This window comes from Schistocerca americana, chromosome 1, assembly GCF_021461395.2.
Source record: "Schistocerca americana isolate TAMUIC-IGC-003095 chromosome 1, iqSchAmer2.1, whole genome shotgun sequence".
NCBI lineage: Eukaryota > Metazoa > Arthropoda > Insecta > Orthoptera > Acrididae > Schistocerca > Schistocerca americana.
The window spans coordinates 1255200199-1255227603 of NC_060119.1; the positions used below are offsets into that span (position 1 = coordinate 1255200199).

Consider the following 27405-nt stretch of genomic DNA (forward strand, 5'->3'; position numbering starts at 1 on the left):
TCCTAAAACAAGTGTGCATTGAATTGAGACTGAAAATTTGAACAAAAAGATGATTTGTTGTCTCTTTGTGTCCCACTTACTCACGGATGATCAAAAACATTGCAGAGTGGATGTCAAGACACTGCTCACAGTCATCTTTGATTCCAAATAAATTATCCATAAAAAATTAACTCCAGAAGGTAAAATAATGCACATTATCAACTGGATGTTTTAACTTGTTTATGGGCGATGCTTGTTCAGACGAGACCCGAATAGCACAACGAAGGAACATGGTGTTAGTTGCACGACAATGCTCCAGTGCACAAAAGCAAGTTTGTACACCATTTGTTGGCTCAAAAAGGTGTCATTATGTTTCACTACCCTCCTTATTCAATGAATATGGCTCATGCAACCTCTTGACTATTTCCCAAACTGAAAATGGCAATGAAAGGACGGCATTTCTACGTGATCTCGGATACTGGAAGGCTATGACAATGGTCCTGAAGGCAATTCCAATTGTTGACTATCAGAATGATTTTGAACAATTTTTCCAGTGCTTGCAGTGTGTATCGACTCACAAGGAGACTGTTTTGAATAAACAAGACATGTACACTACAAGCAAATGTCATCTTGTGTTTTATTTCACATCAGTCACCGTTTCTGTGGGATGGACTGTGTAACTAAGTAGCTCAAGGAAATTGTGTAAATCTGTCAATATTCTCTAGATACTAATGTAATTTTGGATGGGAGGTTATTGGTTTGCTGTACACCATTGTGTATAATTAATCTGTAATAGTGAAATTTAATTTTGTGTAAAATCTCTTACTTCCCATACCACATTAAGCTTTTTTCTGTCAGTGAACACTTAGTCTTACATTGAGAATGTACGTAGTGTTAGGTGTGGTCTGTGTTATAAAATCACAAAGACAAGTGCTCTTAACATGGATCAGTTACAGTGGCAAGCAAGTAGGCTTTGTACCTTATTTGTTGTAGTTGTTGTAGAAAATATTGATTATAATTAGAATCTTCTGATAGCCTTGTGTTTATTACTGAATTATATTTTCACATGTTTTACACTGTTAATTTGTTCCAGCTGTGTTTACGAGATCGTGATTTGATTGGTGGTCTTGCATTTGAACATGAAGCAATTATGAGACTAATATCTGAAAGGTGTAACCGGTTAATTGTTGTTGTCTCTCCAAGCTTTCTTAAAAGTGAAGCAAACAAATTTTTTGTTACATTTGCTCAGGCTCTTGGCATTGGTAAGTACATAAAAAATGTGAGTGAACACTCACAAAATATGCTAATATAAACCAAATATGAAAAATAAGTATCACAATTGCAGAGAAGGTTAAAATCACTCTGAGGTGCTTGATTATTTGCCCAGACAAATTATTTCAGAAGGATATAGGGACTGTGGTAGTGAGTGGTGTCAGCATAGTCTACTGGGAGCTAATGGTCTTATTTTTTTTATGCTCTGTAATGTTGTTGGATGAGGTTTATAGATAAGGGCTTCTGTTCTCATTTGTTCTTCCACATGTAAAAAAACAATTTATTGAATGTTGGGCGCCATAAGATTCCCTTTCTGTGCAGTGACTGTGGAATATAAAATTATAAAGAATGTAGCAACCAGTAGTAGTTGCCACATTCTTTGTAATTGTAAACAATTTATTGTTTTGAAACACATCGATGTCAGTTCTGAAAATGTAAGTGAAATATGAGATAAGTGTTCTGTGCTAAAGTTCAAAGGCTGTAATTAAGAACATTTCAGAATGAATTTTCACTCTGCAGCAGAGCTTGCACTGATTTGAAATTTACTGGCAGATTGAAACTGTATGTCACATTGTGACTCAAAACTGGGACCGTTGCCTTTTTGTGGGCAAGTGCTATACCAACTAAGCTATCCTAAGACGAGTAAGAACCTGCCCTTACAGCTTTACTTTTGCCAATATCTCATCTCCTACCTCATAATCTTCACAGAAGCCTTAGGCTATAGCTAAGCCATGTCTCCACAATATCCTTTCTTGCTGTAGTGCTAACCCACAAGGTATGCAGGTGAAGTTCTGTGAAGTTCCAAAGTTAGGAGACAGGTACAGGTTGCAGTGGGGTGGGTTGGTCTCTCACTATTGTTTAATCAGTCAGTCCACTTACCTGGATAGGTTTCAGCTTGCCTGCCCCTTCACTCTGCGATGGTAGGTACTGGTTTAGCTGACAAAAGCAGTGTTGACAAAAATTTGGCTAAATGCCTACCATACAAAGGCCATGTAACTCCAGTCTATGGGCAGAAGCTGAAATTTAGTTAAACTGTAGGGCCATTGGGATTTTTGCATGACTCATTTGAAAAAAAAAATGTCTAAAATTTGCTTTAAGTTGGTTTATTGTCTTTAAAACAAGGAAAAGGGCTAGCAAGTCTGTATTTATTGTCCCAACATCAATTGTGCAATGTTACTGACTGTCTCTGATACAAGTTCACACCCGAAACTAGACAGAAGATATTTAGTCCAACCCAATATTTTGAATGTCCTAAATAGTCACTGACCCATGACTGCTTGTAAGTTAACATATTCAGTCATTCAGTAGGCTTCTTGTAAGCTAGTGCTTGCCATAATGTCTCGTAATCCATATGAAACGTGCCACATGGACTTTCTGTACAATGTGAAATGTTCACATGTTAATATCTCCTAAAATAAACTACTTACAAACTTCAAACTTTCATAAAATACTCAAGACTGTAGTTCTTTTTTGTCAACGACACTAGAACTGCTCAAATGTGTGAATTTCTTCATTTTGGTACAAATTTGATCAGTGCAGTGAAACATAAGTGTTTACCATAAGACAGCTCCCGAGGGATTATCTTGACTCGTAGGTCTGAAGCCCAAAGTCCTATCAAACATGTGCAACATGCTGAATTCCTTTTGGTTAGTATGTTAAACAACCAATGAGATCATCTGGAGCACTTCTATAATTGCGGTATTTTGAATGTTCACCAGTCAGATTACCACAGGTAATTTAGACTAGAAATCTTATAAATCTGAAACTAAATTAAATTGAACGGAAACGAAATAAGATTCCTTTTCACTAAGTAAATTACTGATAAATTTAATAATCGATGCCCCTTCTAGCAGCCTTTCACAAAATCAAGCTCACTTGGTCATACATAACAAATTCCTTTATTCTATAACAACTTTCTCACACATACATTTACATATTTTTAATAAAATATCACACTCTTGCTTTATGTATGTCCTCCATTCACTCTCTTAGTCTCTCCAAAACACGCACCCAACCAAAACACGACGAAATAATAATTTTCCAAAGTACTTCTAATTACTTCAGAAATCTGTAGTAATGAAACTAAAGAAAATTTCAGAAAATTAGATTGTACAAACCTATTCTCGTGTTTGTAGTTTCAGTTTATACTACTGATGAATCCATTACAGTCCCTAACTCAGTTTCATGGTTATTAAGTGTTTGTAAATTTTATATCTCTGAAGGTTTGATATTATTGATTTGAACAGTATGGTTGTGTTATCCATAGAATTTGATATACTAAATCTGAAAAAGATTGATTAATATTTGATAGTACTTCTTCACATTCATAGATTTAGTGTGATTTGTGGAGTATTCATGTAGGTGTAGATGTGAGTATAATGTATTGCCTGCAGCGTTAGGCAAGCACACGGCTCGCTCGGCAGAGTAGCCAGCATCAGCTATGCAAGCATGAGAATCAAAATCTGCTCTCCTCCTGACCCTACAGCAAGCTACGCATTCAACACAAGCTGATAGCTCGTAATAATTTGCTAAATTGCACACACCCCTATGAACCAGAAATTACTTTAAAGTATATTTGAGGTTCACATTACAGCAGAATTATTACCACTATGTAAATTTAACCAAGCAAACAGAAACTAATTGCCCACTGATTCTTTACAAAATTTTGAATGCTAGAAAGCTTATTGAAAAATGAAAATTTACAAAACATTTAGCTCTGTTACAGTAATACAGTGAATATTCATGGCTTGGACTTGGTAGCAATATATCAAAATTATTTACAAAAATCATTACAAAATTCAATTTTTTTATTCTTTTTGAGAAAATAACTGTCCATTTGACAAAAATTATTAAAATTGTAATTTTTTTTTTTTCAAATTGCCTTCACCATAATACATTACTTTCCCATTTTCATAAAAAAAGAAATTTTTGTAATAAAAACTGCACTATATTACTTCACTGAAACCATCTCTATATAAAATGCACTTTGGTGGGTGTCCTTCATTATGAATGTAAGCTATTGCCGAAATTGGCTATGGTGAGTGTTTATAAGAAAACTTTTAGAACATTGTTCATTTTCGTATTCATATTACTTATATAAGTACAAAGTCCATTTATTTTACTATTCATTTCATTACCCAGGCCATTTATTTTAGATCTCACTCCATTCATAATACTATTGCTAATACTGCCCATCTGTTTCATAATGTTCGGAACATGGTTTCTGTGTAAACTTTCTGCTAACCAGCCTCCAATGCTGGCTCTATTTTTGCTTCAGTAACAGTAAGTGGTACAAATCTAACATTAGGACCAGGTGTCTGTGACCTACTTATTTCTTGAATAAGAGTACTTATATTTTTCTCATCAACTTCAAAACCTGACTTCTTTTTATTTCCTTCACAAGGCCTGGTGCCAACTTAACATCAGCTTTCAATGTGTCTTGCTCATTAGTAAACCTGATTTTGGATAACCATTGTCATTAATTTGAGACATACAAAAACTAAAATTTCTTCTCATACTGAATCATCAAAATCTGTGTCCTCCTTCCTTTCAATTATTCAGACTTATCACCTTTCTCCATGTTGACAAGTTTCTTACCCACTTACACACCAAATGAAGTACTGCTTTGCTTTCCAACCACACTGTCAGCAAAGAAAGCATTTCTATAATCGTGGTATTTCTATAGTCAGTCAGTCACATTACCACTAGTTTAGACCAAGTGTGGCGCAGTAGCTAGCACACTGGACTCGTCTTCGGGATTACGATGGTTAAATACAGCGTCTGGCCACTCTGATGTAAGTTTTCTTTGATTTCCCTAAATCGCACCAGAATGCCGGGAGAGTTCCTCTGAAAGGGCAGGGTCAACTTCCTTCCCTGCTCTTTCCTAATCCGATGAGATTGATGACCTCACTGTCTGGTCTCCTTCCCCAAAACAACCAAACCCATTAGTTTAGAGCAGAAATCTTGTAATTCTGAAACTAAATAAAATTTTATGGAAACAAAATATGGTTCCTCTCCACAAAATAAATTACTAATAAATTTAATACTCAGTGCTCCTTCTAGCTGCCTTTTACTAAATCAAACTCACTGGGACATACATCACTAATTCGCCTATTCCACAACAACTTCCTCATGCATACATTTACATAGTTTTAATAAAATATCGCACTCTCACTTTACATATGTCCTCCATTCACTCTCTGTATCACCTAAACACAAAGAAATAATAATTTTCCAAAGCACTTCTAATTACGTCAGATATCAGTGGTAATGAAACTAAAGAAAATTCCAGAAAATTAGATTATATAAATCTATCCTCTTGGTTGTAGTTTAGATTGATACTATAGATGTGTACATTACAGACCCTAACACAGTTTCACAACACCAGCACGGTTATTATGTATTGTAGGTAGAATTTATATCTCCTGAAGTATTGAAGATACTTATTTGAAATTTTAGCAGTATGGTTGTGTTATCCATAGACTGTGGTATACTAAGTATGAAAAAGATAGATTAATATTTAATAACACTTCTGCAGATTCATAGTGTATGTGTAACGTATTGCACACAGCATTAGAATAGTACATGGCTCGCTGGTCCAGTAGCCAGCATCGGCTGTGCCAGTGTGAGAACGAAACTCTGCTCTCCTTCTGGCTCCACGGCAAGCTATGCTTTCAATGCAAGATAATAACTAAAATAATTTGCTATTTTACAAGGTGTAAGTAAAAATGTCCCAGTCCCACACTTTTAATCTGCCAAGGAGTTTCAAGAATGTTTTTGTTGTACATTTAAGAGGTGACATGGGTGAAACAAAATTTTTCTATTTTTTTCAGCTCTTTATTATCACTTTTCCAAAATTTGGGCATTGTGTGAGTTGCTATTGGGTTTTTCTTAACTGACTTGCTCCAAGTACTATAAGCAAATGAAATATCTATGTCAGAACAAGCCCTTTACTGAATGAATAACAAAGACACATTAAAGACTAACACAGAAATCTTTGGCAGCGCACTGCTACAAAATTGCATCTTCTTTGGCGCAAGTATTCGCACTGGCTGTGGGGAAAAGCAAGATTGTGAAGAGTTCCCATTTACTTTGGTTAAGCTGGAATGGTATTGTGTGGCACTTAACCAGGAAGAGTTTTCCAATGATACTGTCAAATCGGCACAAAATACAAAAACTTTTTAGGAAGAACATTCAAATTTTCTGGGCCCTACTAAATGAGACGCATCTTTCACCATGTTCCTGTCTGAAATTCAGGCCATATTATCTGCTTTACAATAGCTTCCAGGCAATGTTAAATTCACCATTGAATTCCACTATATCAGTTTTGCTGGAACACATTTTAGCCGAAAAATATTGAACATACTGTCTCCAAGAAAAAGTACTGGGAGGGAAGATCTAAAGTACCCAGTGTGTACTTCACAAACAGTTATACTCTGCATTATGTGGAGCATGCCATATTAATATTAGCCACTCCCTATTGTGTTCAGTTCACGTGTGGAGCGAAGAGTAAATGATGACACACCATTGTATATAAATTAATGTTTCTTGTATTTTCTTCATGGCCCCTGTGTGAGATTCACAACAGTAGTAGTCTGCCTCAAATGTTGCAGCCTGGTGAGGTGATGCAGTGGCTGAGGTACTGGTTTCACATTCCGTAGTAGAGTGGTTCAAATCAGTGCAAATTTATACACACATGCAATTTTTGTTAACTCCCTAATTTGCTTCAGGCAGACAGTTCTGCAAAGTTTACTAGCTTCACATTCCACAATGTTCTGTGTACTCTTTACAGTCCTTATTGTAACCTCTTACATTTGAGCCTTCATTCTAGAAAGATTTGCTGTCAGCATATATCACACCATCTAATCCAATAACAGAAAGATCAGCGTTTGTAGTACTGTCAAAAAATATCTTTTTAATTTCAGCTTCTCAAAATGAACTTTCATTGTTGACTCCATTTTTTTGGACTTTTTATGTTATGTAGGACCACTGCAACAGTTTCGCATGATCACAGATGCAAATAATAAATTAATATAATACTTAATTAGACCTCAACCTTTAGTGCATACGAAACACATTAAGACTTTAATGAGGTAAAAGAATAAGCTGTCTTTATAAATGGATATAGCATAAGGAACAATTTCAAGGTTGTGAGGAAAATTTGTGTATTAATTACTGCAATGTCTTGAATTCATGGCTATTGACTCAGTTTATGATATCAGTACTAACAACTCTTGGGGAACTAGGTATTAAGTTAACCTGTTTGAGTGTATTGAAGATTGTGTGTGTCAGCTACACTGCTTCCATTAGGCTTTAACAGGCTAGTAAGAAATCCAGAATTGAAAGAGGAACCAGGCATGGAGATTACACATCATCGGAATTATATTCATCAGTCCTAAGTGAAGTTATCAGAGCCTTAAACTGCAAAAACAAAGAAGGAACACATGTTGATTTACTTCAACAGTGAATGGAAGAAAGTAGGATGACAGTCTATTAAATAAGACAAAAGTAATTTATGAGCAATGTATCAAAACCAAACAGTACAAATTAACAATGAAGTTGAAGAACCATTTGATTAGTAATTGTATGTAGGGCAGTTGAAGACGATTACTGGATGAACAGCAGAAAAGTAAAAATTGAATGGTGGTCTTACAGAAAACTAAATAGCATTTCAAAAATAAAACTTAAGGTTTGTACGAAAAGCAGGGTTTACCATCAGTGTGTACCAGCTGTTTTAATTATTGCAGTGAAACATGGAATTTTTTAGTGTGAAATCCACTCAGAAACTGATAGTGGCGAGATACATTTTATGGGCTGCTGGGTAAGAGACAGGGTAAAGAAACAAATGCATCAGGGATCAGAATGGAGGGGAAGACATGAATATGATGACACTGAAGAGATGTAATGGAGCTGAGCAGGACATGTAGCCAGACAAATGGATAGTAGGTGGATGTCAATACAGAGGTGATGACCTGATGACATTTAAAAACATATAGCACCAATGTGAATGTCTATAGCTGGAAACTGTAATATAGAAAGTATAGCAGAAGCCTTTACCCACAAGTGCTTGTGGTTCTTTTCCAATCCCAACCTGCCTCTCAAGGTTTCAGGTGGAGGAGGGACAGGCAGAGAGAGGGTGGAGGTGGGGGTGGACAGGCAGAGAGAGGGTGGAGGTGGGGGTGGACAGGCAGAGAGAGGGTGGAGGTGGGGGTGGACAGGCAGAGAGAGGGTGGAGGTGGGGGTGGACAGGCAGAGAGAGGGTGGAGGTGGGGGTGGACAGGCAGAGAGAGGGTGGAGGTGGGGGTGGACAGGCAGAGAGAGGGTGGAGGTGGGGGTGGACAGGCAGAGAGAGAGGGTGGAGGTGGGGGTGGACAGGCAGAGAGAGGGTAGAGGGTGGGTTGGACACAGAAAGATGCCAGGAACACAAGGTGGGAAACGGGAAAATAGAGGGGGCATCCAAAAGGGCAGAGAGACTAAGCACATGGGCAGAGGTAGAGGACAAACAGAGAAAGGGGTGAGGAACAGGGGATGACAGTGCCCAGGGATGGGGGTGAATGAAGCAACAGAACTGGCAAAAAACGGGATGGGGGAGGAAACCAACAGAGAGGGGGTGATACAGGCAGAGGGGATGGACACACCAGAGAGAAGGGGCCAGAAGGGGAAAGGGGGGGGGGAAGGTAGAGACAAAGTGAGGGAGGGGTAGAGGCGAAAGGGGACAGAGAGAGGCGATTAGGGAGGGGCAGCCAGAGAAAGAGAGAAGAGGTGGTGACAGAGAGAAAGGGGAGGCAGATGAGATGGACAAAGAGGGGGGCAGCACAGGGACGGACAAGGGGGGGGGGGGAATGGCATGGACACAGAGGTGTGAGAAGAGGGGCACAAAGAGCGAGGGAAGAGCGCAGGAGATGGACAGAGTGGGGGTTATGATGTACAGAGAGAGTGGGTGGGGGGGGGGGGGTGATGCTTCAAGACAGGCAACAAGATATGGACAGAGAGAGGAGGAAGAGGAAATGGGCAAAGAGAGATGGGAGGATTGAGAGGTGGAGGAAGCAGGTGGAAAATGGAAGAGGTATAGTTGCTATGTAGAAAAGGAAAAGGGTGTGGGTGAAGATGAACAGAGAGGGCAAAGGTGAAGCTGAACCTTAGATTGGGTAGGATGAGGTGGATGGAGGGAGTGAGGAGAAGGAGATGAAAAGAAAGAGGGACAGGAGGGGACCTGGAAAGAAAGACGGCCAGGAGGAGATGTGTGTAACTTACGTGCCATACTCAAGCAAAGTATAGCAAGTTATAATTAAAAACAGAAGTCAAAGGAGAGGCAATTGGAAAGGAAATTACATTAAAAGTTTCCTCACCACACCAAGTGTATATGCAGTTATTTGAAGAAGCAAAAGATCTACCTCAGAATTTAACTCCAACATTGCTCGTATACAGGGTGGAGAAAATGTGTGTCCCGGAATTTTAAGCCTGAATACCTGAAGCCAGTAGGAACCAAAATTACTAATGTTGTGTAGGTTGACAATGCACAATTTTTAAACTATGAAAACTTGGTGCCACGCACTCAGATTGGCCGTGGGAGTGCACTGTTGCCGGATGCTCTGTAGTTTCATGATAAGACATACTGGGAACAAACCGGTCAACAGCTGTTAGTTCGCTTTTTTCTTTTTTTTTTTTGTGTGTGTGTGTGTGTGTGTGTGTGTGTGTAGCTAGGACGTTGTTTACTTAAAGCAGGTGCTCGAACTGGTGACTCTCTGATGCGACACAAGCTTGGTAATGTCAGACGGTGTTTTGACGAAATCTTTCAAAGATTCTTGGTATTTCCCTGATGTCAATGGTGGCATGCTGAATACGATCCATTAATTCCTCTTCGTTTCTAAGTGGTTCTCATCCTGGTGGGTGAACTAGAACCTTGAATAATCCCCACAGGAAAAAGTCCGGTGGTGTTGGGTCTGGTGATTGCAGGGGCCATGTGCTAGGAGCACCTCTGCCAATTACCTGACCGTCAAAGGGTTCATTTAAATATCCGCACACAGCACGAGTGTTATAATTGGGTGCCCCTTCCTGCTGCAACCACATGCGTAACCGTATGTCCAGGGGAAAATCTTCCAGCAGGCCAGGTAGAGTTTCTTGCAAAAAGTGAAGGTAATATGCCCCGGTCAGTGGAGTAGGTAGACAGTCCGGCCCAATCATATGGTCACCCAAAATGATTGCCTACATATTGAGCGAAAATTGTTGCTGGTGTCTGTGGACATATGCAGCATGAGGATTTGCTCTTGCCATTCCGATGGAAGGTGCACTCGTCGGTAAACATTGGGGTGCCAGTGAAAGAAGGCACTGAGGAGACAAGGATAAAATGAACTGGAGCCGCAACAGCTCACCACTCCCTTCCAGTCTGTCCCTCCTCCATTCCCTCCCTGTGTGTCCCTCCTTCACCCTCTCTTGGTCCAGCCATATGAATCACATGTATAAACCCTGAAAGGCATTCTGGTACTATCCACAGAACACATCTGTTATGCTGGGCAGCCTAGATGTAAGGGGATGCGAACACTTCTCACCCCTACCACTATGGGAGCTGGGTGGTTCTTATCCCCACAGTACTTCTTTCCAGACAGTAAATAGTAGTGTGCACTGAATTTGGCCGAAATCGATCCAGTGATTTAGGACATGTTGAACACACACACACACACACACACACACACACACACACACACACACACACACACACACACACACGCCTCCCCTCTGCAGCAGTCTTCAGACCCGTTTGACGTGGTCCATTGTGAATTGTGCAAAGCTCTTCATCTCAGAATACCGCCGTACCTCTTCAATTATTTGTTGTTTGTATTCTAACCTCTGTTATTTCCTACAGTTTTTACCTCTACAGCTCCTCCTCTTACCACAGATAATATGCCCCATTGTGTTAACACACATCTATCATCCTGTCCCTTCTTCTAATCAGTGCTTTCCACATGTCCCTTTCTTCATCAATTCTGCAGAGAACCACCTCATTCCTTATTAGTCTACCTAATTTTCTGCATCTTTCTAATGCACCACATCTCAAATGCTTCACAAAAGTTAACTTAAGTTCCCCATTTGAAAAAGCTGTATGCAACCAAATACACTGTGTGTGCATATAATGAGGGCATTTTCAGATTTTGCATTGCTTATTTGTCTTGTGTTCATACCTTCAAACTTAATCTCAAACAAGGATTTTATTGAGATCTCAGGCTTTCCCGGCGAATGTGCTGTATCCAAGGTTCTCGGATGTCCAGCCGGATCCGTTCATCAAAGTTCCACGATATTTCGGTGGATAACCGTGGTGCTGATGGAATGATCTGGCTGCACTGTGTCCATGGTTGTTATGTCTGTGGGGTCCCGAGTCGTACCCTGGCGCGGGCGGCCGGCGGGGTGCCACGTGATGGGAGGGGGGGGGGGGGGGGAAAGCTGCAGCCACGCCCGGTGGTAGGCGCAGTCCATCTCCGTCCGCCGTGGCGGAAGGCTGTCGCGTCCGCTCGGGCCGTTGCTCTTTGATGGTGTTCAATAACTGTTTCCAGGCCTTGCTAAGTTGAAACCCAGTGTCCCTGTTGATGAGGTTATCTGTTACTCGAATTTCTATGGCCTCCTTGTAGATATTGTCCCAGTAGGCACTTGTGGCAGTCAGGATTTTTGTCTCTTCGAATTTCGCTGTGTGTCCGGTTTCAATCCAGTGTTCTGCTAGGGCCAAATGGCTGGGTTGGCGTAAGCGGGTGTGACGTTCGTGTTCTTTGCATCAGTCCTCGACCGTGCGAACTGTTTGGCCGATATAGGATTTGCCACAGCCGCACGGGATTTTGTATACGCCGGCTTTCTTCAGCCCTACGTCATCTTTTGCCGTTCCTAGTAGGTCACAAATCTTTGCTGGTGGCCGGAAGGCTGTGTCAATCTTATGTCACCTTAACAGTCTCCCTATTTTTGACGACACGTTGCCAGCAAACGGCAGAGAGACCAGAGCTTGCTTCTCTTCTTCGGGTTGTTCCTCATCTCGGTTCTTGCTGCACTTCTGTTGTCAGAAGGCCCTTTGGATTTGCCGGTTGCCATACCCATTCTAGCGGAACACGGTCTCCAGGTGTTTGAGTTCCGTTGGCAAGTTCTGTTCATCAGAGATCGAGTGTGCTCCATGTACCAAGGTGTCGAGCATTCCATTAAGCTGCGCCGGATGGTGGCAGATGGAGGCATGTAAGTACAGGTCAGTGTGTGTAGGCTTGCGGTACACACTGTGACCCAGTGAGCCATCAGACCTACGTTCCACTAGGACATCAAGAAAGGGTAGTTTTCCATCTTTCTCAGTCTCCATCGTGAACCGAATGTTACTGTGGACCGAATTTAGATGTTGTAGAAAAATCTGTAGCTGTTCCTGTCCATGTGGCCAGATGGCGAACGTGTTGTCCACGTAGCGAAAGAAGCATACAGGTTTCAGTTCGGCAGCTTCCAGTGCTTCCTCTTTGAAACTCTCCATGAACAGGTTGGCCACCACTGGGGATAGTGGGCATGTTTTATATGTGTATTCCAATATAGCATCTGCAAATGTCAGCTTTTGATGTAGAAAGTGTTCCTGTACTGTATTTGTTAACATTTCCTGTCTTACTGCTGAAATCCGATGGAACTCTGTATTGTTTCCATACGTGTGAATGCTTCACAATATGGAATTCTTCTGTATGTTGTTGCAGAACACATCCTGCTCTGTATCCTTGTTAGTTTTCCCATCCTGTGTGAGGATGATGATACTGTTGAAGGGAGAATTTCTTGTCAAAGTCTCCATATGGGGCGCATTTTTTTAATCTGTAAGATAGGTTCAATTCAGGCACACTCCACTGCAGAGTGAAGGTAATTAAGATGGTTTTTAAAATAATTCATGGAAAGACACTAAAAGACAGGAAGCTAAGTCAAAGCCTTTTCAAAACTTTGTTTCTTAAAAAAAAAGTGCAGCACACATTTCTGCTGTTATTCTTACTGTAAGAATTATTAGTAATTGTAGTATATATTTTTTCATCGCCTCTTGTTTTCAGATCAGAAGCACCGGAAAGTTGTACCTGTGCTGTATCAGAAGTGCCAACTACCTCCTGAGCTGAGTTACTACTTCCTACTGGACTTCACTCGACCTGGCCACCTCTGGAATTTCTGGGAGAAACTGCACGATTCTATTGCAGCTCCGAGTGCAAATAGCAGGACCACAAGAGACTTCAGCAGGTGCTGCGACAGTACTTTTTTTTAATATACTATATTGGAGAATTAGCACCTCATGTGTACAGTGTGTGTTTGTTCAGAGGGAGAGGCTCACAGGCAGTTAGGCCAACTGCTGACTGCCAGTTGCGTGTAACCATTTGAGTATTCAGCATTTTGAATCTCCTTAATTGGAACAGTAATGAAGTTGGTGATTTTTTTTTAAATCCCAATTGTTTTCAGATCTGGAGACAAAACATGGAGGGCCGTTTTACAACAGAACTGAAGCAATAGTCCATAGAATTGAGGCGTTCAACATTGCCAAAGAAAGAAAAGTTCAAACAAATAATTTCAGCTAAAATAATGAAATGGCCCCCCCCCCCCCCCCTCCCATGGTAACACAATCAGTTCTAAGCCATGTTGTGAGGTCTTAATGAAACTGTGCCAAAAAATCCAAATCAAAAGCTTTGTAAAGCTTAGTGAAGGGATGATTTTTCTTTTTTTCCATCGTTTTTCATGACATTGTCGATCTATATTACATGTCAGTGAATGTAGGATCTCAATACATCTGAATCACCTTTGCGGTTGAAACTTTCTTAACCTCTGATTTCTCCATTGAAAACTCTGTGTCTATGTGAAAAAGGAAAATTCAACAAGATAAGAACCAAATGCCACCACAAGTCACATTTCCTGCTGCTCATCACACCTAAACCCAGTTCTTACTTCTCATTGCCAACCATGAGTACTTCGTGCCTCAGAGCGAAGAATATCCAGCCTTCCTACACACAAAGCAACCCACAGGGAATAATTGGGTGCACAGAGCACTACGCTCCAATAAGTTGCATTGATTACACGTAACCAGTTGTAAGTCTCCATCTGTTCCTTCACTTTGTCCTTTAAAGATACACAAATCACTGACTGGATCCCCTTTTAAAAGTTGAACTCTCAACATAGCTCTCCAATCCCATGGTGTACCACTAGGGCAATTAGACATAAAATGGCCAGCCCTGTCACATGAAACACTGTTCATCTTCACTGACCATATTGAAATTATGCAGCAGACCATTGCTCCATGATGTCCCTCACGAGTGCTGACTCTTCTAACGCCTGTGTTGTAGAGCAGCCATTCTGACTTGAGCGGTGCATGTGGAATGGTTTCTCCAGTGCCGCAGCAGATAATATGAAATTTCCTGGCAGATTAAAATTGTGGACCAAACCAAGACCCCGAACTCGGAATCTATGCCTTTCACGGGCAAGTGCTCTACTATGCATAACAAGAATGCAAGAGTAATTTGTAGTATTAACTGATGTCCTCAATACAGAAATACAGTGCTAGCTGCTATTGTGTGGTCCATGTTTTAACAGGCAGTGTGTTGCATCCCTGTTGTTGAATGATGACTCGTAACAGCAACTTGCAGCATCTGTCTTGTTGCTGAGTAAGTAGCATATCAGTTCTGCAGCACAAAGCCAGATGGCTGCCATTCTTCACCTGTGGTCTCCGTGAAGCTGGTAGAAAGTGCACATGTACTCAGAGTTGAACTCAGGACATCCACAGACTGGGTGGAATGTCGGGTGATGAGCACTGAGTGACCTCACCCTAGCAGGTCCTGTTCGATGCCTGGAATGAGGGAGGGGGGGGGGGGGGGTCTGTTGGCTTGTCGACCAGTGGCTCTGATTAGTAGATAATGCTACTCGTTGAGGTGTGATAGGGTCTACTTGTTCATTAGGCTGATGACTGACCAGGAACCTGCGGTGGTTGACTGCAGGATGCAGATTGTTTTAGTCTGCTGAGACAAGACCGTTTATATTCCCTCAGGTGGAGTGTGTGGTTGCAGGAGCCAAGCATCTGTTAACATAAGCAACTGTGCAAATGGTGTTGCGCACCACCTTAGCAGTACAGCCAGCCCTTGATGACGGAATGCAGTGTTGCTGGTTTTTGGGGCTGTAGATTTGTGACTGCAGCTGACACATGGGTTACTCTGCTAGTTGTGTGGGCTCGCTTTCAACTTAGCCCACTTCTTTGGAAACAAATTGATCACCCTTCATACAGCCCTGACGTTGTGCCCAGTGATTACCATTTGGTCCCACACGTGGTCAAACATTTAAGCAAACAGTGCACAGTAATGACAATAATATCAAAATGGCTTCCAGAACTGGTTGGAAAATCAAGTGGTATATTTATGAGAGTCAAATCAAAAGTTGGTTCTTTGCTATGGTCGTTACATCGGTACTGGTGGAATTGTTGAAAAAGTATGTTTAAGTACAGGCTTTTATGTAATAGTAGCAGCTGAAAATACTGCTTCAGTTGTAATGTTCTTTTTATTTTTCAGTGCTTACCGTATTTACTCGAATCTAAGCCGTACTCGAATCTAAGCCGCACCTGAAAAATGAGACTCGAAAACAAGGAAAAAAAATTTTCCCGAATCTAAGCCGCACCTGAAATTTGAGACTCGAAATTCCAAGGGAGATAAAAGTTTTAGGCCGCACATCCAAATCGAAACAAAGTTGGTCCACTGTAATATGAGACACAATTTAGGTCGAATGAATGACTATACAGCTACAGTAGTTTGGTTCGAGTCTTAAGCTTAGCAGTTAAGCTTTACCATGTAGCCACTGCTATGCGTCAGGTGCTCCGTCCATATTTATATGGGTACCGTTCCTTTTTCACATGCTTCGTCTGGTTTGAATTGATTGCTTATTTTTCTTTGATCTGGTAAGTGCCGTTCTCTTTGTTATAGATGTTTACGTCACTCTAAGCTGAAAATGCATTACTGTACTGTGTCATGCATTGTTTGTCGCATTCTGATAGTGAGTGCTTACGACCTATCGCCGCTCGCGGCATGGCTTCCTTTTGTGCGCGCTACCGCCGCTTACAAAAAAAAAAAAAAAAAATAAATAAATAAAAAAATAAAATAAAATAAGGAATCGTCTCATTAGCGAAACAATGGCAAGAGACTGCTTGCTATTTGCTGTTACTTACACTGCTGCTTTCTTTGATAATGATCAACAAGAACCAAATAATAGACTGCGTATGACAGAAGATGGTCTGAACAAGAGTTTAGCGAAAATTTTTCTCCTGTTGAAAATCTTTGCAGATGCCTCTGTAGTACATTACATTCTGCACAGAAATTAGTCATCTTAGATTTAAAAATCTTGTCAATTGTCGTGCTTCATTTCTGACTGTATCACTATTAGGCATAAGAACAATACGAATATAAACATCTATCGACCTGCCAGCGCTTTTGTTCGGTAAGTCACCTCATCTTCGTTTTTATATACAAATATAAACATGGCATGATATGTATATTATTCTGCGTTTGATATTGTCTTACTCTAGTTTCGTAGTTTTAGGCAGACAGGATTTAAATGAGATAGCAGCAAACACGAAAGAATACATGGCAAAATGTTTATATTCGTACGGTATTATTCTTATGGTGAAAAGAATACTGCATGCGATTCACAATTCATAAAAGTTCTTATTAGCAACAATCTCTTGTCACAGGTAGATTTGGCCATATTGACAAACATCCCAAACAATCTTGCCAGTCGGATTTTCGTAGCACGTTGAAATGCTGCTACATTCGAAGATGAACAATACGGAATTTGTATTTACTTCGTTGGATAATGTATGAAAATGCAGTGGTCGAAACTCGGGGCAGTGAAAAAAAGCTCGTCTTCCACCCTTTTTTTTTTTTTAAATTTACTGATGCAGAGGTTTTGTCGCCAGTATTTATCTTTGTGCCTGCAAAGCATGCCTGTGTAGCTCCGCTACATAATTCGATGGCAGAAGTTAGTTGTGTCGGCACCTACCAACATTTTTCAGAACTTCCGCTTACTTTGCACTCGATTCTAAGCCGCAGGCGGGTTTTTGGATTACAAAAACCAGAAAAAAAAGTGCGGCTTAGATTCGAGTAAATACAGTAAACCATGACTGGTTTCAGGCTCTTACATGCCCATCGTCAAACATGACAACTTCGTGCTGTGACCCCGAGTGTCGCGGCAGAGGAATATAGGATGTGGTGTACCACCAATGATCACAGAGCACCGCATCCAATACTCATTCATCGTGGCACTTGGGGTCACAGCACAAAGTTATCACACTTCATGATGGGCATGTAGCCCAAAACTGGTCATGGGTTAAGCATTGAAAAGTAAATACAACATTATAACAGAAGCAGTTTTTTCAACCTTTACTGTAATGCTCAGTTGTCTATGTTCCTTCAGCTGGATTGTTTGTAGTTTCAGGGTTATAATAAAAGTTTTATTAATATGCTTGTTTTCGCTTAATATGGAAAAATACTTATTTAAAAAACATGCCTTGTATATATCAAACCATGCACAGTCAGTAACATGGAACAAAACAGGACTCCCTCTTGCATATAATTTGGTCAGTGGAATTGTTCCGAGTGATTACAGTAAAGTGAACAAAATTATGGGACTCTTACACACTGCGGATCATTGACTTTTGTGGCTGTCGTGCTGCATCATGCTGCTGTTTTTAAATCATCTTGACATTTCCCAACTGCCATCAAACGCTCCTGTTAATAATCGTACTTGTCAGCAAACTGCCCCTGTATGAAACACTTAGAACTTTTCAAACAGTTTGGGTCAGTGTTAGGTGAAGTAAACAGAATCTTCTAGTTTAGGCAATATTATTATTTCCACATACAAAATGGAACTTTCCCCTCATAACTATGAGATCATGTGTCATATGAAACCAGTTTCATCGGGCCTCTGACATTATAATTTCTGAGGACTCCAAGTACACAACTTCTTCTTCTTCTTCTTCTTCTTCTTCTTCTTTTTTTTCCTCATGCTTTTGTCCCACATCTCGCACAGGATTGGCATGTTTATTAATTGATATGGCATGGTTTATTTGAGGGGTGGCCAGATGCAATTCCTGCCACCAGCCCGTAACCACCCGGGACTGAATGTGTGTAGCCAAACTGTCTGTGTGTTGTGTTATTTATGTGAACTTGTGCAACAGTTTTACTCAGTGTTTGTGAGTCATGTAACTGTGATGGGACTTGGGCACCAGCCTGGTATTCACGTAGGGGGATGTGGGGAAACCATTCAAAAATCACATCCAGTATGGCCGGCACATCGACCCTCATTATTAATCCATGGGGTGGATTCCATCCAGGGTCAGAGCACCTCCTCATTCCGAGGTGGCTCTTTAACACACACAGCTATCTGGATGGGATCGGTGAACATCGTATGTTATGGTTATATGTGCTACCTAAGTAAGGATAGTCCATTTCCCAGAAGTTGTTGTGATCAGTGAGAAGTAAATGAGGCTTATGTAGCTTGGGAAAAGACAAGCACTTGTTTTTGAGCATGTTGATAGTATTCTTATTACTGTTTTGGTGTTGTATGGGAGCTAAGTGAACATCCACAGGTGCAGTTGCATATGAATTAGCTGCATAGTCAGTGTTAGTTAATTGCGTTTTCCATCAGTCATAAATTGTGACCTCTCACTATGATTTGGAATGCGTCAGTTTTATGCATGCATGCACATGCACATCATAAACTATTGCACCACACAACAGATGCTCAATACCAGAAGTAACGATTGTGAATTTTAATTACCAATGTGTGAGCAAGTAATATTAACTCTGACCAGGTAGAGAGGAGTACTTCAACAAAATTCCTACATAAAAATTTATTGTGCAATGAAAAAATAATGTTAAACTGACAAGTTCCACATCATTATGAAATGTACTATTTATGATCTGTGGAACAATAATAAATGTAAGGTAACGTAACGTAAAATGTATTTCTGTATTCCTGAATTCCCCTGAACATTTTTGTACTTCCTCCTGACACCAATCAACTGAAGTACATTATGTGATCAAAGTATCCGGACATCCCCAAAAACATACGTTTTTCATATTACGTGCATTGTGCTGCCAGGTACTCCATATCAGTGACCTCAGTAGTCATTAGACATCGTGAGAGAGCAGAATGGGGTGCTCGGCGGAACTCACTGACTTCGAATGCAGTCAGGTGATTGGGTGTCACTTGTGTCATACCTCTGTATGCTAGATTTGTACACTCCTAAACATCACTAAGTCCACTGTTTGCAATGTGGTAGTGAAGTGGAAACGTAAAGGGACACATACAGCACAGAAGCGTATAGGCCATCCTCATCTGTTGACTGACAGAGACTGCCAACTGTTGAAGAGGGTCGTAATGTGTAATAGGCATACATCTATCCAGACTATCACACAGGAATTCCAAACTGCATCAGGATCCACTGCAAGTACTATGACAGTTAGTCGGGCAGTGAGAAAACTTGGATTTCGTGGTCGAGTGGCTGCTCATAAGCTGCACATCATGCTGGTAAATGACAAAAATGACAAATGACACCTCGCTTGGTGTAAGGAGTGTAAACATTAGACAATTGAACAGTGGAAAAAGTTGTGTTGAGTGATGAATCTCAGTACACATTGTGGTGATCCAACAGCAGGGTGTGGGTATGGCGAATGCCTGATGAACGTCGTCTGGTAGCGTGTGTAGCGCCAGCAGCAAAATTCAGAGGTGGCGGTGTTACGGTGTTGTCGTGTTTTTCATGGAGGGGGCTTGCACTCCTTATTACTTTGCATGGCACTACCACAGGACAGACCTACATTGATGTTTTAAGCACCTTCTTGCTTCTCACTGTTGAAGAGCGATTTGGGGGTGGCGATTGCATCTTTCAACAGGATCGAACACCTGTTCATAATGCACAGCCTGTGGCAGAGTGATAACATTCCTCTAATGGACTGGCCTGCACAGAGTCTGGACCTGAATCCTATAGAACACCTTTGGGATGTTTTGCAACACTGACTTCATGCCGGGCCTCACTGACCAACATTGATACATTTCCTCAGTGCAGCACTCTGTGAAGAATGGTCTGCCATTCCCCAAGAAACCTTCCAGCACCTGATTGAACGTATGCCTGCAAGAGTGGAAACTGTTGTCAAGGTTAAGAGTGGGCCAACACCATATTGAATTCCATCATTACCGATGGATGGCACCACGAACTCAACCAGGTGTCTGGATACTTTTGATCATGTAGTGTACTTCTGGTGTTACCCATGGCTTCTTCGCAATTACCTTCTTTGTACATATGTTGTTCTTTCCAGCTTCTGTGACTGCCTTGTGTACAGATGTCCACTCCTCTTCAACTGATCTGCCTACTGAGCTATTCCTTATCGCAGTTCCTGTAGTCTCGGAGAACTTCAAACATATCTCCCCATTCCTTAGTACTTCTGTACTCCATTTCATTGTGCATTGTTTCTTCCTGACTAGTCTCTTAACTTTCAGCCTACTCTTTATCACTACTAAATTGTGATCTGAGTCTGTGTCTGCTCTTGCGTATCCCATACAGTTCAGTATCTGATTTCGGAATCTCTCCCTAACCATAATGTATTTTCGGAATGAAATCTTCCTGTATCTCCCAGCGTTTTCCAAGCATACCTTCTCCTTGTGTGATTCGTGAATAGAGTATTCACTATTACTAGTTGAAATTTACTGCAGATCTGTCTTTCTCCTCTTTCATTCCCAGTACCAACCCCATATTCTCCCATAACCCTTTCTTCTACTCCTTCCCCGACAATCCTATTCCAGTGCCCCATGAATATTAAATTTTTATCTCCATTTATGTATTGAATTACCTGTTCAGTGGCCTCATATATTCTCTCTCTCTCTCTCTCTCTCTCTCTCTCTCTCTCTCTCTCTCTCTCTCTCTCTTCATCTTCAGCCGTGACATTGGCATGTATACCTGAATTATTCTTGTCAGTGTTGGTTTGCTGTGATCCTGATAAGAACAACCCTGTTACTGAACTGTTCACAGTAACACTTTCTCTGCCTTACATTCCTATTCATAACGAATCCCACTCCTGTTATACCATTTTCTGCTGCTGTTGATATTGCCCTGTGCACACCTGACCAGAAATCCTTGTTGTCTTTCCATTTCACTCCACTGGCCCCTAATATATCTAGATTGAGCCTCTGCATCTCCCTTTTCAGATTTTCTAGCTTCCCTACCACATTCTATCTCCTGACCTTCCATGCCCTAAAATGTAGAACATTACCCGTTTGTTGGTTATTCACTTTTTCTCATTGTCACCTCCCCCTTGGCAGTCCCCTCCCGGAAATTCAAATGGAGCACTATTCTGGAATCTTTTGCTAATGGAGAGATCATGATGACATGTTTTCATTACAGGCCTCATATCCTCTGGATACACAGTATGTGTCTTTAAAGCAGTGGTTTCCAATACCTTCTGTATCATCATGCCGTTGATCATTGCTGATTCTTCCACATTTATGAGTAGTTTCCTACACAGAGGCCAAGAGACTTATCTGAATGAGTGTCTACTCATCTGCCTTCTTGGGCAAGGTCATTGACAAAATGAGGATGACTTCTTATACGGGAAGTCTTTGGCCACCATGCTGGTGATTTTTATTCAAAATTTAAGTCATGGCGGGGTTTGAATCCAGGATCGAGGATGTTTTGATTAGTAATCAAAGGCACCATGCTACGCTACACCTAGACCATGGATGTGCTGCTGTAACCAATCCTCCATGGTCCTGATGGTCTGATCAGTGTATGATATGCCACAACTGCATGGGATACTGTAGATACCACCACCAAGACAATACTTTACAACCATAAAATGGCTCTAATCTTAGATGGTGGTCAGTAAACACACTTCATATAATGTTTCTGCAGAATACAACCAATCCTATTGAAAATGCTACCTGCATGTGGCAAAAAGGTTTAGATTTGTGTAACTTCTCGTTATTTTCTTCATTTACCTGATTCACTGTTGGCTGATTGTGTAGTACACGTCTGATCTGTCATTCACAGTCCGTAGCTTGTGGTCTAGTGGCTAGCATTGCTGCTTTTGGATCATAGGGTCCCGGGTTCAATTCCCGGCCGAGTTGGGGATTTTCTCTGCCTGGGGACTGGTTGTTTGTGTTGTCCTTATCATCATCATCATCATCATTTGTGACAGCATCTAGATTGGATTGTGAAAAAAATGGACTGTGTAAGAACTGCGACTTTGTAAGGGTGCTGATGACCACACAGTTGAGCACCCCACAAACCAAACACCACCATCATCATCATAATCATGTCATTTACTGTAACCATTCTGGGAAAAGTTGACTTCAAGTTGGGCTAACTCAGCTGACAAACTTTCAGGGTCCAAGATAAGCTTTCAGAGTCAGAGATATGCTTTCAGGGTCTGAGATGACATGGGCCACGTGAACCAAGGTCTGAAGTACCCATTCATCCTGAGTGGGATGGTGACAACTGTCAGCCTGAAAACCAAGAAGTGTGTGTATCTCCTTCCTATAAATGCCATAGAATTGCAACTGTGGCCTCAGGGTAGCATCTTTGATTAGTAAACAAAACGTCCTCGGTCCCGGGTTTGAAACCTGCCACCGCTTAAATTTTGATTGCAAATCAGCATTGGCAGCCAAAGACTTAAGGCATAAGAAGTCGTCCTGGGACTGCCAATGGCCTTGTCAGAGAGAGCGAAAGAGTGGACAAAGGTTCAGAGCTCTCTTTTGTCCTAGGGGTGGGAAACTGCCCTTAAAGACGGAAGAATTAGCAATGATCAACAGCATGAGGATGCAGAAGGCAATGGAAACCACTGCATTAAAGACACACAACATTTATCTATAGGACATATGGCCTGTAATTGAATAAGTGTCATGATGATCTGTCCATTGGCGAAAGATTCCGGAATAGATCTCCAGGAGGGGACTGCCGAGGGAGAGATGGCCATGAGAGAAAGATTGAATAACCAACAAAAGGATAACGTTCAGTGAGTCAGGGCATGGGATGTCAGAAGGTTGAATGTGGAAGGGGAGCTAGGAAATCGCAAAAGGAAAAGGCAGAGGGTCAATCTAGATATAGTAGGCGTCGGTGAAGTGAAATGGAAAGAAGACAAGGATTTCTGATAAGGTGATTATAGGATAATGTCAATAGTAGCAGAAAATGGTATAACAGGAGTGGGATTAGTTATGAATAGAAAGGTAGGACAGAGATTGTTTTACTGTGAACAGTTCAGTGATAGGGTTGTAATTACAAAATTGCAGCAAACCAACATTGATAAGAATAGTTCAAGTATACATGCCAACATTGCAGGCTGAAGATGAAGAGATAGAGAAACTATGTGACGATACTGATACTGAAAGGGTAATACAGCACATAGGCGGGAGGTGAAAATCTAATAGTCATGGGGGACTGTACTGCAGTTGTAGGGGAAGGAGTAGAAGAAAAGGTTACAGGAGAATATGGGCTTGGGACAAGGAATGAGAAAGGAGAAAGACTAATGGAGTTCTGTAATGAATTTCAGCTAGTAATAGTAAATACTCTGTTCAAGAACCACAAGAGGGGGAGGTATACTTGGAAAAGACCAGGTGACATGAGAAGATTTCGGTTAGATTACGTCATGGTCAGGTAGAGATTCCAAAATCGGATAATGGATTGTGAGGTGTACCCAGGAGCGCACACACTCAGATCAAAATGTAGTAATGATTAAGAATAGGCTGAAGTTTAAGAGATTAGTTTGAAAGAATGAATATACAAAGAAGTGGGATACGGAAGTACTAACGAATGATGAGATATGCTTGAAGATCTCTAAGGCTAAAACTACAGCAAAAAGGAATAGCTCAGTAGGCAATATAGTTTAAGAGGAAGTGACATCTCTGAAAAGGGCAATCACAAAAGTTGGAATGGAAAACATAGGTACAAAGAAGGTAACTGCGAAGAAACCAAGGGTAAAAGAAGAAATACGTCAGATGATCCTTGAAAGAAGGAAGTATTAAATGTTCAGGGAAATTCAGGAATACTGAAAAGTCACTCAGCATGTAGGACAGTCAAAATAACCTTCGGTGAAATTAAAAGCAAGGGTGGTAACTTTAAGAGTGCAATGGAAATTCCACTGTTAAATGCAGAGGAGAGAGCGGATAGGTGGAAAGAGTACATTGAAGGCCTCTATGAGGGGGAAGCTTTGTCTCATGTGACAGAAGAAGAAACAGGAGTCGATTTAGAAGAGAGAGGGGATCCAGTATCAGAATCAGAGCTTTGTAGGACTTAAGATCAAATAAGGTAGAAGGGATAGGCAACATTCCATCAGAATTTATAAAATAATTGGAGAAAGTGGGCACAAAATGACTACTCACATTGGTGTGTAGAGTCTGGTGACAGTCCATCTGACTTTTGGAAAATTATTATCCACACAGTTCCAAAGACTGCAAGAGCTGACAAGTCTGAGAATTATCGCACAATCAGCTTAACAGCTCACGCATCGCCAAGTTGCTTACAAGAATAATGTACAGAAAAATGGAAAAGAAAATTGAGGATGTGTTACATGACAATGAGTTTGACTTTAGGAAAGGTAAAGACACGAGAGAGGCAATTCTGATATTGTGGTTGACAATGGTAGCAAGACTAAAGAAAAATCAAGGCTCGTTCATAGGATTTGTCGACCTGGAATAAGCTTTAAACAATGTGAAGTGGTGCAAGATGTTCGAAATTCTGAGAAAAATAGGGGTAAGCTATAGGGAGAAATGGGTAATATGCAATACGTACAAGAGCCAAGAGGGAATAATAAGAGTGGACAACCAAGAATGAAGCACTCTGATTAAAAAGGGGGTAAGACAGGGATGTATGTAGTCTTTTGCCCCTACTGTTCAATCTGTATGTTGAAGAAGCAGTGATGGAAATAAAAGAAATGCTGCGGAGGCAATTAAAATTCAAGTGAAAAGATATCAACAATATGAATCACTGATGACATTGCCTTTCTGAGTGAAAGTGAATAAGAATTACATGAACTATTGAATGGAATGAATAGTCTAATGAGTACAGAATATGGATTGAGAGTAAATCAAAGAAAGACGAAACTAATAAAACGCAGCAGAAATGAGAACAGCGAGAAACTTAACGTCAGGATTGATGGTCATGAAGTAGATGAAGTTGATGAATACCGCTACCTAGGCAGCAAAATAACCAATGATGGATGGAGCGAGAAGGGCATCAAAAGCAAACTAGCACTGGCAAGAAGGGGATTCCTGACCAAGAGAAGTCTACTAGTATCAAACATAGGCCTTGATTTGAGGAAGAAATTTCTCAGAATGTACGTGTGGAGCACACCATTGTATATAGTGAAACATGGACTATGGGGAAACCAGAACAGAAGAGAATCAAAGCATTTGAGATGTGGTGCTACAGAAGAATGTTGAAAATTAAGTGGACTGATAAGGTAAGTAATGAGGAGGATTTGCACAGAATTGGAGTGGAAAGGAATGTGTGGGAAACACTGACAAGGAGAAGGGACAGGATGATAGGACATCTGTTAAGACATGAAGGAATGAACTCTTAAGAGGAAGTCAGAGATTGGAATAGCAAATAACTAAGGACGTAGGTTGCAAGTGCTACTCTGAAATGAAGAGGTTGGGCAAGAGAGGAATTCATGACAGGCTGCATTAAATCAGGCAGAAGAGTTAAGAAAAAAAAGAAACAGTGACATGTTCCAATGAAGGAAGGGAAGACAGTCATCCTTTCCCAACTCCATGGCAAAGTAAATATTCAGATGGATTGAATTCATACATTCTGAAAAAGATGTTCAGACACTCTTGTTGCATTTGTGCCTTGAAAATTACTGGCTGTTTGCCTGTTGAAATATCAATAGTTGTCCAAGATGTCACATGGCTGCATTCCCATAAATTGGATGACATTTATTACACCAGTACAAACTCAGATTTTACATAATATCATTCATGTTTTCAAGTGCTGAAGTTACGTTAATGACCTGTTGTAAGTGGTCCTGAAACATTCAGACAGTGTGACTGACTGAATGAATTAATGAATAAATTGTCCCTGTATTCCACACAAGGGATTGTGCTGTTGTACTATGCAATCTTCTGCAAGTGCACCATTCACATTTTGCATTTGCACATGTCATTTACATTTTGCATTTGTGCATGTGCATACACTTCCTTATGTACACCAAATATGACTAAAATTTTGATTTAATTATCTGCTCTCTAGGACTGAAGAAATTACAATAAAGAACAACATAGATGACAAATTTAAGGAGCCTACAGCTAGTGGACTGCCATACCATTCAGCACCACATGACATACATGGAAGTGCTTTATATAAACCTCGCAGTTTGAAAGATATACCATCAGATTCATTGTTCACACCTGTTAAGGTAAGTAGCTTACCTATGGTAGCAAGTAATGTCTATAGTGATCCTATTCCTGACATAAAGATGGTAATTACATGGTTAACAGTTACATGAAGGCTGTGGGCTTATCTCATTAAACTACTGTATTCTTAACTTCCTTTCTAATGCAAGCAAAACTGGATGTATTGTGAATAGTTGAAATTTTACCCAAAATGAGACTTAAATGTCAGATGCTTTGCCATCTAATACTGATGCTTTTTATCATAAGAAAGTTCGTGTGTCACAAATTTTAAATGGCTTGTGTGATACTCTGATTGGTGAACTTAAAATGTGTAGTGTGACACCAAATGTAATATTTATTTATTTACAAAAGCTTTTGATGCTTTGACAGATTTCTGTACAAGGCACAAAATGTGAGAAAGATAATACTCATCATTCCAGACCAAATAATTAAGTTATGCATGATTTTGTGGTCATTGGTGAACGGAGTTACTAGTGGGAATGAACCCTCTGCGAAGCACTTAAATGTGAATTGCAGAGTAATCATGTTGGTGTAGATGTAGATGGGAGAGTAGACTGAATGAAAACATCTGTTATATAAAGAAAAATTTTAGATTGATGCCTCAAACTGCTATGCTTAAACATTATGGAGATGTAATTTGTATACTCATCTGGGGCCACTATATCATATGTCAGATAAGGACATTATGTATTATACTATGAGACCAAGAAGCTGCTGTGCCATTATATATTTCAGCATGGTTGCTACCTT

General features: G+C 40.6%; 1 protein-coding gene across 1 annotated transcript in view; it reads left to right on the top strand.

Annotated features, from left to right (window-relative positions):
• The window catches only part of LOC124566580 (myeloid differentiation primary response protein MyD88), a 95549-nt gene that overhangs the window by 49589 nt on the left and 18555 nt on the right, over positions 1 to 27405 (top strand). The window contains exons 6-8 of the mRNA XM_047131032.1: positions 1073 to 1241; positions 13290 to 13470; positions 26492 to 26657. Coding sequence (XP_046986988.1) covers positions 1073 to 1241; positions 13290 to 13470; positions 26492 to 26657 — 516 coding nt within the window. The remainder of the gene's footprint in view (positions 1 to 1072; positions 1242 to 13289; positions 13471 to 26491; positions 26658 to 27405) is intronic.